The sequence below is a fragment of the Euwallacea similis genome, chromosome 18 (genome assembly GCF_039881205.1).
Source record: "Euwallacea similis isolate ESF13 chromosome 18, ESF131.1, whole genome shotgun sequence".
Taxonomy (NCBI): Eukaryota; Metazoa; Arthropoda; class Insecta; order Coleoptera; family Curculionidae; genus Euwallacea; species Euwallacea similis.
In genome coordinates this window covers 3027889-3043304 of record NC_089626.1, presented here as the reverse complement: position 1 = coordinate 3043304, position 15416 = coordinate 3027889, and the positions used below count along the sequence as shown (strand labels likewise).

The window sequence follows — 15416 nt, the reverse complement described above, 5'->3', positions numbered from 1 at the left end:
ACGTGTGAAATACTCCGACAAAAAAATGGTGATTAAAGATAAACTTTATTTAGGCCATTTAGATATGACATCATGATTGATGACGCAACTCCACAAGTTCAATACTCAGACTTTAGCAGCCACACCCTTCACTTATTTGAGGGTTACCTTGGGCAATTCTCATTAGATTTTCGTCATTTGTAGTATAAATAAATATATCAAATCATGTAATAATTGCACGCCTGCTCATGATTTTGTTTGAGAGTCAATAAACAGAACAATTACTGCAGGAAAAAGACAAATCACTCGGCACTCGCGTGAAACTGCTCACCTTATTCAATTAGGTGCACAATTACATCATCATCATAACCTACTTATTCAAGTTTTTTTCCTAAAGTGTATATAAACCTAAACACACAGGGCGTTTTGCTTGCTTTAGGCTGTATTTTTGGAAAAAGAGCTATTAATACAAAAAAATAAATGTAAAAATGCAATACAAATCAATCCTTGATCAAGTTTATAAAATGTCAGAAATTATGTAGCCGTCTGTATCGCCATGGGGTTATCTGCGTTATCCTATGCTCATCTACATTTAATCCCATCTTACCTCAATGTATTATCCTCTGCAAAGTCATCTGGCACAATGGACAAGGGAAGCCCATTAGGATCACAACATAAAATCGCCATTAACCATTGAAACTACATCATTCTTCCTCATAATTTTCTGTGAGCAGTTGCAAGTCTGATTATTGTAAATTAGTTCTTTAGCGCGTTAAAAATAGTTGTTTAAGTTTATGGTGCAAAATAAAGAAATTTAATTCGAGTAATGTTTAAAAGTACTAATAAGTTATTAGTTATTATATAGCACGTGTTAGAAGGAGATCTGTTGATGTGACACCCCTGAACATGTTTTTTGGAGCTACGTTGCAGATCTATTAACTTACAAGCCTTCGTTAATGTAAGGCAGGAATTTGTTGACAGATTATATTTTTGACAGGAGCAAAATGGCGCCCATTTCGAACATTTAATTTAGTTACTTTCCTAGCAACAAATAAGTTTTTTTATTGCTTAAGTACTATGAAACTGAATTTGTGTTGAATTTTTCACATTTATTTTTTTCATTTGTAGCTATTTTTCTCAAAAATTAATCGATCGATTTAAAATCGCATGACACCAAAGTAATTTTGAAATGCCTTTAATTTGAGGTGTCACGTGTCCTATCTTCATTTTAAACAATTCGACCATGTTGCTGTTCCGGTGACGTAAGCAAGATTGAGAAAAATAAACGTAGGCAGGATAGAATTTAGATCTGCACTGTATAATAATACCATTAGGACCCTTTTTATCATCGAATATGTTTACTGATGGTGACGTCCGCCGCGTTCGTCATTCGGCCCCACGTTTCCCGTATGATTGAACTTATCAGCATGCAAATTAATGCGGATCCTCGCCTCGACACTGTTTGTCCTATGAATGTTGAAATGCCTGGATGACGTCAAAGGCTTCCTCATCATGCCTCGACGGCGTGGCTGGGAGACCGCTTGAACTTGGATCCCGCAAATCCACACTCCCACAAAGTGCGTCAAGGACGAGGAGTGGACTTCTAGGTGCCCCATGTTTACGCCATTCTATAAAAAGTTCAGTGGAAATTTACTGTAGCTGCACAACAACAAACACAATAGTTAGCGTATTTTTGTCACAAATGGTGCTAAGGAGCACGCCTATGAGCCGCGTCCAAAACTAGTTTGTGGCGGATTTTGGCACACCTTTTGGTTAGTATCAAATATTTCAGCCATTCCCTGTTTAAGTTTTTTGTTCTCTTTATGCCTTCTGTTGAAACACGTTCGTGTCCAATGTTCTTCGGTTTTACATACGCAACACAATCGATATCAGGCGACACGTTGGTTTCCACCATCCAGATCACGAATAATAAGCGTGGAAATTTGCGTCAGAAGACGCAGATCCGCCTCACAGTGATGGCAAAAGTTGCGAATTTCCAACCTTTCTAATTTTAGGAAAAAGAGAACCACTGGTCATTAAGTTGTCTCTTTTAATGGGTGGGTTTTGCCTAATTGCGCCACTTAACGCACCCAATTTCGCGGCATTCAACTAAGCGAGGTATCATCTTGTTTACCCACGGTTTTATTAATACCTTCAGCTCAAGGGAAATTAAAGTCCATGTTTTGAAACGTATTTTTAGTGAGATTTGCGGTATACGCAAAGAGTAAGGTGGATTTTATAGAATATTTTTAAACGATTATCCAACAGAATTTTCAAAATTCGTGGTGCTTTGACGCAAATGACCACGCCGATCGGTCGTGAACGAAAGTTCGATCGTAAGGCTTTGCAATCAGCCCCGTCTGAATCAGGAAATCAACGTCCACTATCATACTCGGCCGGACAATCATTAATTTCTTAATTAGGCGCTAGTAACGAAAAGTCTGTATTGTGTTACTGAAATCGAGACTAAACCCTGATTGGGCTACGTGATTTTCAGCATTAACCGGTGTTTTGAAGGATTTGTTCTACTTCATTGTTTTGTGCTTTGCACAGATAACAATACCACTCAAGAGCAGCACTCATGGTTTTAGTTATGTTTGCAAAGAGATATACTGAGAAATGCATGAAAGAACGATCAAAGCTGTATCCTAAAGCAAAATATCTCTTCTTGGCACTATCTGTGTATTATTTTCTATGTAGGAAGTCGCCCAGTAGCGCGTTGCAATGACGCAAATATCATGTTTGAATGCAAAGCTCACGCGGGGATTCCGTGATCACCGCTTTATCATCGCCTTTTTGATTCAACAATAATAAAATATTTATAGTTACCGCTGATAAGGTTTTAGAGTGATGTTTGCCTATTATTATTTAGCCTTCTAGGATGAACGATCGCAAAGGCACACGTTCATTGATGCTTTCAGGAATCCACTAGAAGAGTCTTCTTTTCACCTTCACCATTGTGTCATAATTTTCGAAACCTGTGGGGAATTACGTGGGCATTGAATGACGTTTAGTGCCGAGTGAAAGGGGCAGAGAGGCACAGGTCTAAAAGGAAAATCCTAGTTTCTGCTATTACTGAGTCTGCGGGGGCCCGCGTCTACTAAATCCGCATTATGCGACCGCGGGAAATAACAATTTTTCTTAAAAATTCTCCGAATTTTGGAATATCTCATGGGGATATTGGGGAGACTACCAAATGTTTTCAAAGTTAAAATGATATTTTTTTTACTGATTTGGTTTTTCCGTCCGGTTGGAATAAATAAAACTCCTAATCGATCTCATATGATACTTTTAGTGATATAAAAAAATCATTTGATTCTCCACGTTGCAATATATACAAATCCAATAAAAAAATAAAATAAATAATAAGAAACATAATAATTGTTATTAGATCACAGATCAACAATATCCCTAACAGTGCTAACTTTTCATTGTACATCGGTATGTTTGATGTCCAAACACAAGGAATGTATTTACACAGATATTGAAATTATGTACTACAAAATCAGTCGACGATGTACCATGGTGCAAACCCATCACTTTTACTGATTAAATTATAAAATTCCTTTTCTTTGACAAAAACATTTTGCACCATGTTACATGAACCTTAAAGCTAAATGAATAACCCTCCTTCAGTAAGCCGCCAAAGGTGCTGGCTGCAGCTTCCTCAAAAGGGGCACGACGTTAACTTTAGGCGCCCCTATCCTGTCTTTAGCATGTCTTTTGACGTGCTTAGCCAGGTGATCTGAGCGCATAAACCTCCTCTCGCACACATCACATTGAAACTTCTTTTCTCCAGTGTGAGTCCTTTTATGCCTGGAGAGTTCATCTGACCTAGAGAACCTCCTCCCACATTCCTGCCATTGGCAAACAAAAGGTTTCTCCCCTGTATGTGTCCTGTTATGAGCTTTCAAGTGGGACGATTTAAAGTAGTTTTTGCCGCAGCCCTCGTATTGACACTCATAAATGCGTCTTCTTTGAGGCTGCTGAGGGGGGGCCAGTAGGACTAACTGGGTAGGCACCATGGTGCCATCAGGCGAGAGAAAGAAGGTTTGAGGCTGGGTGGTATTGGCCATCACTTTGGGTGCTAGTGTTGGCAGAATGTTGGCCGTATTAATTACTTTTGCCACAGGTTTCGGTACATTTCCAGTTTCTTTATCGGTAATTTTCTGACTGGCAACAATGGACTCCTTCCTATTCCCCATTTTGAATTTAATGCTCTTTAAGACATTTACGTGTTCAGTGTCGATTCCTTTTTCATGGAGCGGTAAAGAGATGCAGGTACCATCATTGTTGGCCTTCATGATCACTGAAACGGTTCTTTGTACGCTTTCAGGTGGAGGAGTGGCGATTTGAGGCGGTGGCGATAAGGAGGCTCGGACGAAACGTTTTTTCAAAGGGATATCGTGCTCTTCGCTCTCAGAATCGGATGGCTGGGGAGTCGGGGGGAAAGCGGTGCAGACAGGACGCTTCTGGCCCAGGAACTGGCGAAGCTGATAGATGGTAGAAGATTGACTGGTATCATCGTCTAAAGCCACCTGCAAAGTAACGAAAACAAATTAATACCTTTAATTTATGACAAAAGTAGAGCTGAGATAAGTGCACCGTCTAAATTTAAAACTCAAGGCTCGCTGCTGCTCGTGTTTACTCATGGTTGTAGTAGCGAAACATAGATATATACTTAATGGAAAAAATGCGCTAATATATATTAAAGAGTGATTAGAAGACTAAAACGAAATGTATGATAAGACTCTTCGGAATTTGGACAGAAATTACTTTCTCTTCTTTACTAGAACTTAGTTTTGCGTCTGTTGATGTAGGCAACCAAGTAAACACTGCATTTAAAGCACGCTCCCAATCATGCTGGCGGCAAGATTTCTCAACAATCACTGTCTCAATGCGTGATTCAAATCAAACAATAATAGATGCTTTCATTGTTAGTTTTTAGGGCAGTAGAAATGTTAATAAAAACATCTCAGATAAATCTGAATTAAATGAACCAAATTAACACAAAAAATACTTACAGCTTTCAGTGGGGGTGTACACGGGGGCGAAAGCACCAAACGACTTGCCTCTTTGTTAATTTCCATTTTTTCGTCTCTAATCAACTTCAACTACAAAACACTATAACGCACTTGGGCGAAAATGTTCACTTCCTGCCTTCTCGGCCCGTACAGTTTCTCTCTCGAAACGGATTCTTTATTTTGAAGCTCGGTTTTGTTGTGTTCGCGGCCTGGCATGCTGAATCGGGGTGTGTAGCGTGCCGTTGCGGGCCGCCAGCCAATCAGAAACGGGGGCTCGTCGACATTGGCCAATCGAAGCACGCTGATCACGCCGAAGAAGCGTGATCCTGAGCGTGATGTTCACGTGCACACCGGCTGATCGCAGGGGCCACGGACCGTGATTCTGACGTCACGGTGGCGTGCCGAGGCCGTGACGTCATGCCAAGCCCACTCGGCGGGGCGAGGTGGATTTTTTTTTTGTTTAAAAAGGGGTGAAGGCAAGTTTCAGGTTGATTTGAGTGCAAATACCTGAAGCTGTTTGTTTTTTTTTTTAATTAATAAAATTATTACAGAATTTCAGTGAGGAGTTAGTTTTTTTCATTATCATTTTTAGCAAATAAAAACATTCATAATTCAAAATTTCCAGTGCAGAAGGATTTTTTCAGTTAAATAAATAAAAAGCTGTAAAATAAACGTATGAAAAATAAAGTTAATAATATGAACAATATCTATTTTTACGAAATAATAAAGACGGAACACCTTATATATTTTTTTAATTTTACAATTCTAAAACGGACTCTTGAGAGAATAATTAAGTGAACGTATTGGTGCATGAACGGGCAAACTAGTGCGTTTTCCTTTAATTCTTGTATTTGTGACTTCTAATGCTTGTAACAAATACAACCTGTTTTACTTATTTTACGTTTTGTTATATGAGGACCCACATTCTATGCCTGAAACACACAAACAATATCCGTTATTTCGTAATCCAGCATACCTTGTGTCAGCAACAACAAAATTTAATTTTATATAAATTAGTAGATTAATAAAATTTCAAAAGTATTATTCATTATGAGCCTGGTGCCATCTGTCCGTTATTCCGCTAGCTTCAGTTACCACTAGTGTAGAGACAATTGAAATTATTAGAGCAACGCCTTACCTTGCATTTCATGAGGTAGATGGCGACGGTTACCTCGTCTTTGTAAAAATTTAAATACTATGTAAAGTCATCTGAACCAAATTGAATTTTTCTTACGCAGTGGCGGACGTATAATAGGGCATTTCGGTGTTATGCCCGAGGACCCGTGGAATTACACATTGATCTGCCACTGATACCAAATAATGCTTTGCACAAAAAGTGATTGTGTAGTACCAAGAGCCAAGGAAAAGCGATCCATTTAAAAAAGGACGAATTTTAGAAAATCGTAGTACGTCACTGATTGTCATGGATATTGATGATTTGAAAACCCTTTTTATTTAGGAATAGTGCTATGAGAAAATGAGGATCATGTTAGCAAAGGAACAAGAAATTAATAGAATCGAGCTTCGCTTGACATAAAATTCAATTTCATCTCACTAAATTTGGAAAATTTGTCGAACTTTTCAGAATGCCACTGATTTTCAGAAATATTACAATTTTTAGATGTGTAAATCGATTTTAAAAATATTAGGGACATAACAAGAGGGTTTGAAAACGTATAAACACCTGAAATTCTCATATATTAAATTTCGTAGAAGCTAAGAAAAACCCAATATGACACTGTTTGTAAAAAATATTGAGAATTAATATTGCTATAGAAAAATCAGGGTCGTACTAAGAAAGGAATAACTAATTATAAAATTCAAGATTTTATTGCCTTGTTAAAATTCAATATTACATCTTACAAGGGGAGTTTCAGATGAAAGCTCAAATATAAAAATATTGGTGATTTTCACATATGTTTTATTTGTCAACTGAAGAGGTTCTAGACATTTTAGATTATTTTGTCAGTTTTGAAAATGTGGCTTTCCGTCATCGACAATATTTATTTCAATTCGTTATTTCATTTAGATCAAGAATATTTTGTAGTAAAAAAAGGAATGTTCATATTTTTAAACAAAAATAAAAACAAAAAAATACTTCGAACGAATCTGCCTCCTGTGAGGATTGAACTCACGACCCCTGGTTTACAAGACCAGTGCTCTGCCACTGAGCTAAAGAGGCTTGTGGTAGGGAATTTCCATGAGCTATACTCAACCAACTGAATATTTTTACTGTTTAGAAAGAAAGTTAAACTTTAAAACTAAAAATTACTTCCTGAAATAGTGAAAAAGGACTTTAAATCCTAAACTAAACCACTTCTACCGCAATAAAAAGAATATTAAGCTGGAAAAGCGAAGACATGAATTTACTATGTTTTCACTTTTACAATATTCAACCATCTAGAATTACTAGAATTCAGATTTCTGATTGTTAACAAAAGAACTAAACGCATGTCTAATGTGTATGAGATTGATAAGACTTGTTTCCGATAAACGAATACAAGAAACATCGCACTGAACTGTGAGCGCTTTGAGTGTTGCCAGATTTTGTGTTTTTTCACAATGTTGGTTAATTTCTAAATATGCATAGATTAAACTTTATATATTTTATAGTTCAATCCTGTACGTCTCTGGCTACTTCCTCAGATTATTCAGTTTTGCTATTCTCTAATTTGATAATTCTATTGAAGTTCTGTTATTTTCAACCTTTTTTCAAAATCTTTCAATTTAACATTTAGATTTCTAAGATTGAGATTTCAGCTCTATGTGCTTATATTATGGATAGTGTGTAAGAGCATACTATGTAGAATGTACAAGTGATATGAAAAAGATGTAGATTTTAAGAAAATAGCATTTTTTAATATAAGCAGTGGCTTCGCGAAAAAATAATGTTTCTTTAAATGAAATGCAATATAACATCGTGTTTTGCACTACCCTGTACACTTGTCAATTTTTGAGCGAAGTTTTTTGTATACTAACATATCGGAAAGTATGGTCCTGGGTTCCCCAAAATTGATTATAAGAAACAGAAAAATTAGAGAACAAGATTGTGTCTCCTACGAGTTAGCCAGATGTGGCTTTAATTAGGGAGGAATTGTGGCAACACCGCCGCTTAAAAAGCAACAATCAGAGTGAGTCAGAGCGGCAGCACCAGTCCGCCGCCACCTCGATCGGAGTGAGGTTACCGCGCCCTCTTCCGTCAGATACGCGGACTGTCAACTTTTTGACGCACGCCGCCCGGCAAAATTTGAAAGTCGATTGTTTTTTTCCCCTAACCCTTTTTTTGTTTTTTTGCTCCTGCAGCCTATTCGTTCATTGTTGTGTTGTGTTGTGCCGTTTTTTGTTTTGTTTTTTCGTGCCATGTGACTGATTTCGTTTGTCAATTGTTTTCCCAGATCCAGCGATGTCCAGACGCAAGCAGAGCAATCCAAAACCGTTGAAAAGTGAGTTGTTTTATGTGTTTTTGTCTGATCGAAAATCCCGGAACTTTTCGTGGGACCTTTCAACTGTCGATTATCGTTTATTTATCATTATATGTTCAATATGAAGTTATCTTGAGGAACGCAACAAACAAATAATATATCACTAACTATCTGGCTGATAGAATTATCTGTTTTATCGCTTCTGCCCGGTCGGGTCAGGTCAACAATCAGTCCAAAGAAATCAGCTATTTTTGATATTGATATAAACTCAAGATAACTGTTACTTGCAGAGACAACTTCGTATATCATAAAATATATCAATATGTACGTATCCACTGCTGTGCATTAAATGTGCTGACTGTGTATGTTTCGCTTGCCTCAAACTGCAAACTGAACCATTCCTGAGTTGCAATAAAAACACTGTGTTGACTTAGAATAAAACATAACAATCTACCTGGTAAATAACCATGACCATTTCGCCTGGAGATCATTAACATTTTTAACGGTCCCAGTTATCTTATCTTAGAAATCTATCAACACAATAATTCCCAATACGAATGGATGATGGGTTCCTCGATAACCCATCAGGCCAGCAACAACGCCTCACACTTCAGATCGGTATCGGGGAGGAAAAAATTTGAAGAAATTCTGACGGACGCCCATGGTTGGTAGGTATATGTAGGCACTCAATTTAACGTTCCTGGTTACAATTTTCAAACTTTATCAGCCCGTATTCGAAGTCTTATCGGCCTAGTGCGATAACAGTCTACCAGCAACATTAACGGTGCAAACGTAAAAATAACACATGGATAATACGTCGCAAAATGTGTACAATAGTTGTTATCTACGGTTTTTAACAATTTAAATAAGAGTCCTGGAAAAACATTTCAGTGCCTTGCGATTGATTAGGATCAAACGTAAACGTATGTTGAACTGAACAGAAAGTGCTTCGAGAAACTACCTGACCAATTAAAAAAAAATCAGATAAATGAGGAAAATCTGTGATTTCGTATAATCCAAGAAATGGCAACATTGCGCTGTTCGTTTGTTTTCAAAAATTGATCGTTAGTCTCCCACGGCCCTCACTCGTTGGCTGTCACTTTGACGGGAAATGTTTCAAAAAATATCCAAAGGTTTATATTCCAATAAGTTTTCAGCGCGAGCGGTGCGCCATCACTAGCACCCAATCTGAGATCAAAGAGAGTTGTTGAAGCGAGAACTCAACTGAATACTCAACGAAAATCTTTTTGTAAAAAATCCTAGGAACTCCAAAAATAAATGCGATGTGTGACAATAATGCAGATACAAGAAATCGGACATTAAATTTGAGCTATAATGCCATTTGACATTACGATTTGTCACTCGCCTTTTCTGCCATTTTATGCTTGGCAGCGTCCTCGTGATAACTAAATTTCCCAATAGTCTTGATAATGTCTATAGCACCTCAATAGCCCATAAAAAGTTCAAATTGGTGTTTTGATTTGTTACTAAATACACATACAGAAGGGAAACTATAATGTGTTTTCGTCTTTTTGTTTTGTCTAGGAAATGGCAACGTCACGTCTATTATTAGTTTCTGAAAATGACTGTCGAGCTTTGACAGTTGTCACGCCCGTCATAGGGCGATGTTGCCGGATTTACTCAAGAAATTAGACTATTTGGTATTAAAAACTCGTAGTTGACGAGGTCAGAACAGAAGAAAATTTATCTTATTTAAAGCTAGAAAACCCGGACCAGACAGTGGCTACTTCGCGCTTATCAGTTTGTTTTTTTCTCAATATTCTGAGTAATAACCTTAAGGGCGGATAATTGAGTGCCCAGAGAGTCACTGGAGCCCTCAACAGCCGATGAGGACCAAAAATTTAAAAGTCTACATCGTTGACGTGTCAACTACGTATGCCGGCGAACGGGAAAGACGTTCGCAGACAATTTAAGAAAGCCTACCTCGACGTTCCTCCTTTTGCTTGAATTTGACCAAGAGTTTGGTAGATGCGGATAGCCAAAGATCAGGGTTTGGTCTTTAATAAGTAAGTTTATACCGTGAGAACAAAAGAATCCCCAGCGAATCTGATAATAGTATTGGAAAATACGCGCAACAGCCCTGGGGCTGTTTGATGATCTGAAGACAAGCTGACCAAGAGAACAATGGGCATTTGCTGGAACAATGGAGTGTGAACGTCGACGCCGCCCCCTTGGGAGCGATTTGCTGAATAGCTGAGTAATGAGCCTATATGTATACCTTCAACCTGCGAAAATTGAAAAGCTGATGTTCTTCCACGATGATGAAAAATGCCCGCGATATGGGGGCCTGAAATGTGACCCGCTAACCGCGATAACGCCTCGATCGTTCCCCATATATCCAACTTAGTTCCGTGTTATTGAACGAGGGCTTCGAATGTTGGTTTCTTTTCGAGTTTAGCGTGAAATACACACACACACACACAGTTTCAATTTCAGGGTGACAATGAGGCGCGACAACAAGGCGGTAAGTTGCAGCCCTCTTATGTGACAGACGTGTGTGAGTACGCGCTTTTGTCCCATTGGTAAGCAAACGTGCTTATCGCATTACGGAAGCCAGATATCGGCCGATATTTAATGTATTTACCTACACATTAAACGTTGCCACGCTCTAAAATGCACATATGAGGCCTGATACTGTCGTCGTCGCGGCGCACAAAAGTGACGTCGCCACAAAGAATTATTGTTTCTTTTCAGTTCTTGTGAGCCCGCTTTCGCTGTTTACCTCCAAACAAACCTGAACGCGAACGCATTGATAGATCGCACATAGAGGATGATAAACTCGGGGATAAGCCCTCGGATAAACCCGACCTAAAACTATTTACTCCATTACCAAATGAACGGGGCTCGGGGCTTCAGATCGCAACAATAAATCAGAAAGTTAACAAGACGCACGTTGTTTCATGAAGTGCGAGCCCCGCCTCGAGATCACGAAGTGATGGGATCCGCCCCCCGCGTCATATGGGGCGATCGATGGGGCCCCGCAATAAAAATATTTGTACAGCAATTACCGGGGCTTATCTGGGCATCGCTGACTGTCTGCTGATGCGAGGCCCTCCACTTCCATCACATTTCCATCGGCATCTGGTCGGCCGGTAAGAGTTAAAAACCGTGACAATGGATGGGCACAAGTGTCAATTCACCCCCCCAGTTGAGTTGGTAAAATAGCGTCCATTGTTCGCTGCACACCTGTGGCGAAGAGGCGCCTGCGACCGCGTGTTTGTAAATGGGGCCCTTTAACTGCCTATTATTAGTTTGGGCAGCTTAAATGGCCGTTTATGTCGGGCCCTTTTAGTTTTAACTGCGGCAAATTAGTTAGACAACCGATCGGAACGCTAATATAATCGTCTTTAAGTTAAATAGGTAGGTTGGTCTTACGGTTTCAGTGCACCTACAGGATATGCAATAGATTACATCAGAGGGCGACAGCAGGGTTAAACAAGTTCGAAGTGAAAAAAGAACTTAGCTTTATAGATCGATTCCATTACTATCGATCATGGAGGAGCAGTCTTCACTTTTTTGAAATTGCTTTTGAAGGCTCTGTACCTTTTCTTTGTCACTTTCCTCGTAATTCAATGACCACACTATACAATTCTTCCTGCCAATACTCGAGGACTGCGTAGAGCGATCTCTGTACTCAAGTTCTGGTGGAGTCGCGGTTTGCTGCTCTTTCAATCTGGAAAAATTGAATTCGTTTTGTCATTTCATTAGACGCAGTAATAAGTGGCCTGGATACGAACGGGCCAGAGACACAAATGTCATTTATCGGTTGAAAGGACGTTGGGGCAAGTTGTAGCACGTTCTGAGTTGGCCCCTTCAGAAAACGACAGCGTGGCACAATGCATTTGTTTCGTAACAGTCACGCAGGCCGAGAGACGCTGTCAAAGTCAAAAGCGGCACGAGCCAATTGGCTGGAATTTTGAATTGAGCCTCTTCTATAAACCCCCTACAAGTCTCAAACTTACATTTTCCTCCGTATTTTTCAGTACATGCAGTTTCTTTACTCTAAAATTGCCATCCGAGATAAATCTCGTTAACAATAACGCGCTTAAAATTTTTAAGATACTTCGGGAACCTGTTCTAGTCGATTGGCCACCAAATGGCTGGCAATTTAGGAAAAATTATTCGATATTTCTCGGTTCGTCGAACCGGTGCAGCGGCGTGCATACGTCTGCACGTCACTGCAAGACCATTAGATGATTGTCTCTCCATCAAGCTTTACCCTGCTACCGCCATTAGTTGCTTCTACAAAGATAGGGATCTTTTCATTAACAACTATCGAGATAAAAAGTTCTATATAAACAAGCAATCGATCTTCCTGGTCGCACCGAGCCCGAGCAAATCCATGTTACCAATTTGTTATAGGAAATTATCTTCAGATCTTCCTGTGGCCGTTCTTATTTGGTCATGAGGTGCGTGGGCTGAGCGGTCGCTATCGTTCGCTGCCCTGTCGAGAAATTAACTTATCTGATGTCTCCTGAGCAATTTATACTTCGACAAGCCGGCCATTTTAAGAAAACGACAACATATACAGGGTTATCTGCCAAGAACATATGGCACGGCTCAGGATATAAGGGAGATACACGCACCGATAAATCGATGATGTATTCCAAGCGATTGCATCTGCAAGGGCTCGTTGTAAGTACGACCTTAATATATTGGTCTGCGGTATTATTTATCATCACGTACATTTGCGCGACTATGGGCTCAAGTTAAACATTACTCGAAGCCGTTTTGATTGCTTCGCATGTAAATGCAGCTGCCACATGCATCAGTTTCAGTTCCAATCAACAGGAAAGCCAACAAATCCATTTGCAATTAACGCGAATCCTTAAGTGTCTACTACAGCATAGTTAGCCCTCCAGTGGAAAATGGCAACGTGGCACTGTTCATTTGTTTCGTAATAATCGTGCGGCCGAAAGGTCGGGAGAGCTGGCTGTCAAAGTGCGGCCATGTTGCCAGATTGTGGCAATTGTCGCAGGTACCAGGGCGTTCAGTACACGGATGCAGTTTGCAGGAGGGCCTTTTCTGTTCCCGTATGAGCCATCTAAAATAAATTTGTGCGTCTTCTCTCAGCTAAAGTGCGATTTTGAAGAGTGTTTCCTTCCAAGGGATTCTGAACCTGTTGGGTAGCAGGGTCCTCGCTCCTAGATGAGGACTTGTCGGTTTTCGGAATTTCCCGCGAGCTTTCCAGTTTTGGAGCGATTTTCTGGAGACGTTTCTTGCCGTAAGCCTTGCGACGTTCAGGAGGTTTTTTACGATAATTTTTATCGTGTCCGTCTGCGGCATTTATCGCGGAATTTCAGCGGCCAAGTGCGTTACGGGCCCGATGTAAACATTACTTGGAGCTATATTTTGATTGTTTCGGCATGTAAATGCAGCTGTCGGCTATCCCGACGGCGCCCATTTACATCAGTTTCAGTTGCAATTAACAGGAAAACCAACAAATCGTTTCTTAATTAACGTGACTGCTTAATTATTCCCCGATTATTCATGAGAATTCCCTTTGATGCTTCTACACACAAACAAGTATTTTATTCCAATTTATTGGTTTCCAAAGTATTTAAACCTGAGTTTAGAGACTGACTGTATTTGATTGAACAGAGAGTCCATTAGCAATTGGAATATGCGCTATCAATTTCGACTATCGGCATAAACAAAGATAGGGCTCTGATAAGGGGAAACGTGGCTGCACAGATATATCTCCGCCCCATTCGAACTGACACAAAGGCTACATTATTTTGAAAAACATTCATTAAGCTGGCGCATTATCTTTTTGTGGGAATCTCATTTTACATTTATAATGCTGTCTGATGGAATCCATACACACACTGACTGGCTGGTTGTGGCCCGATGCGATCGAGTCGGGCTTTTAATTATCATTATCGACATGAACGAAGGAAATCCAAGACTCACTCGCATTACGTCACGAAATCACGTACTATACAATGTGCAATAATTAAATTATACAATGTCGGTTTTACCACGTTTTTGAGTGAAAATTCCGCAGATAAGGAAGCCAGCCGTTGTTTCAGATTTGCGGTAGCGATTACCTAGAAATCCGCTTAGATAAGCTAGCAAAGCACAATGGATTTACTGATGATGAGTAATTTTTATGAAACAGTAGGCAGCACTGATCCCTCTAATCAACGATGAATAAGGGTTTTTTTTATGCAAATTAAGGTATCTGATCAATTCCGAAGACAGTTGCGTGTATTGTACGTGGAATTCGGCGCGTCCACGCCGCAAGAACGCATCAGAATCCATCAAAACTGGGTGATGCGAGCCATCGTCGACCTCACCGTTTACACGATGTAACCGGCGTGGAAAGAGCCTGTTACTTACAGGTTTACATGTAAAACGAGTTATTTATGCCACCCACGGTACAGCGTTTAGTCGCGACATTCTTCGGCGATGTTATCGGGCCGGTCAAGATTTCGTTTAAATGGATTCTCTTGTTCTTCACTCGATTAGAACACGAGATCCCGGCGGAGACCACCACATCCACATCGATTTTCTCTTCTGAAACGCTCTCAGATGGGAGCGTTAGTTCGCATTCTGAGGCTCCAACATCGGCGCCGGAGCGATGTACCGGGTCTTCGACTTGAGCTAATCCAGTTTCCGCTCCGATCGAGGGGAGACACATTTTAAAGTTGCCCCCGTGTAGGAACGACCCGACAACATACAGGGGGTTCCGTTCCAGGAAAGCGTTCAAACGGTGCCGAAATTTTTTTATTCGCCCTGTAGCCCCGCCCAGCGGTTCTTTCAATCAATCATCCTCGTGGTTCTGATGCGTGCATTTTCCCATTTGCACCGCATTGTTCTCGCGTATCTCCACCCATTATCAAATAGCTCCGAGCTCTCCTACGACTATAGCTCTCGCAATAGTTAATTCGCTTATAATGAGGGAAACTACGTTTAAACCTCTTCTTTAAGCCTCGTGATGAGGGCAAAATTGACTGCTGGCACACGT

At 40.1% G+C, this 15416-nt stretch overlaps 2 protein-coding genes and 1 non-coding gene across 3 annotated transcripts in view; 1 reads left to right on the top strand and 2 right to left on the bottom strand.

Annotated features, from left to right (window-relative positions):
* Positions 1-3251: 3251 nt before the first annotated feature.
* Positions 3252-5223, bottom strand: cbt (cabut). The gene is made up of 2 exons (XM_066398893.1): positions 5004-5223; positions 3252-4517 (listed from the first exon to the last, which is right to left on the bottom strand). Exons 1-2 carry the CDS (start codon positions 5067-5069, stop codon positions 3612-3614), a joined length of 972 nt encoding a protein of 323 aa, XP_066254990.1. The 5' UTR covers positions 5070-5223; the 3' UTR covers positions 3252-3611.
* Positions 5224-7113: 1890 nt separating this feature from the next.
* Positions 7114-7185, bottom strand: TRNAT-UGU (transfer RNA threonine (anticodon UGU)). The gene has a single exon. It is a non-coding gene; the product is annotated as a tRNA-Thr (tRNA).
* Positions 7186-8157: 972 nt separating this feature from the next.
* Positions 8158-15416, top strand: part of ush (Zinc finger protein ush) — a 45413-nt gene continuing 38154 nt past the window's right edge. The window contains exon 1 of the mRNA XM_066398673.1: positions 8158-8446. Coding sequence (XP_066254770.1) covers positions 8407-8446 — 40 coding nt within the window. The 5' untranslated portion in view covers positions 8158-8406. The remainder of the gene's footprint in view (positions 8447-15416) is intronic.

What these genes read in the sequence shown, in the direction of transcription:
- cbt (XM_066398893.1), bottom strand. Translation starts at nt 5,069, where the DNA reads ATGGAAATTAACAAAGAGGCAAGTCGTTTGGTGCTTTCGCCCCCGTGT. An exon ending in GTACACCCCCACTGAAAGCT is followed by an intron (nt 4,518 to 5,003) that starts GTAAGTATTTTT and finishes GTTACTTTGCAG; the next exon opens with GTGGCTTTAGACGATGATAC.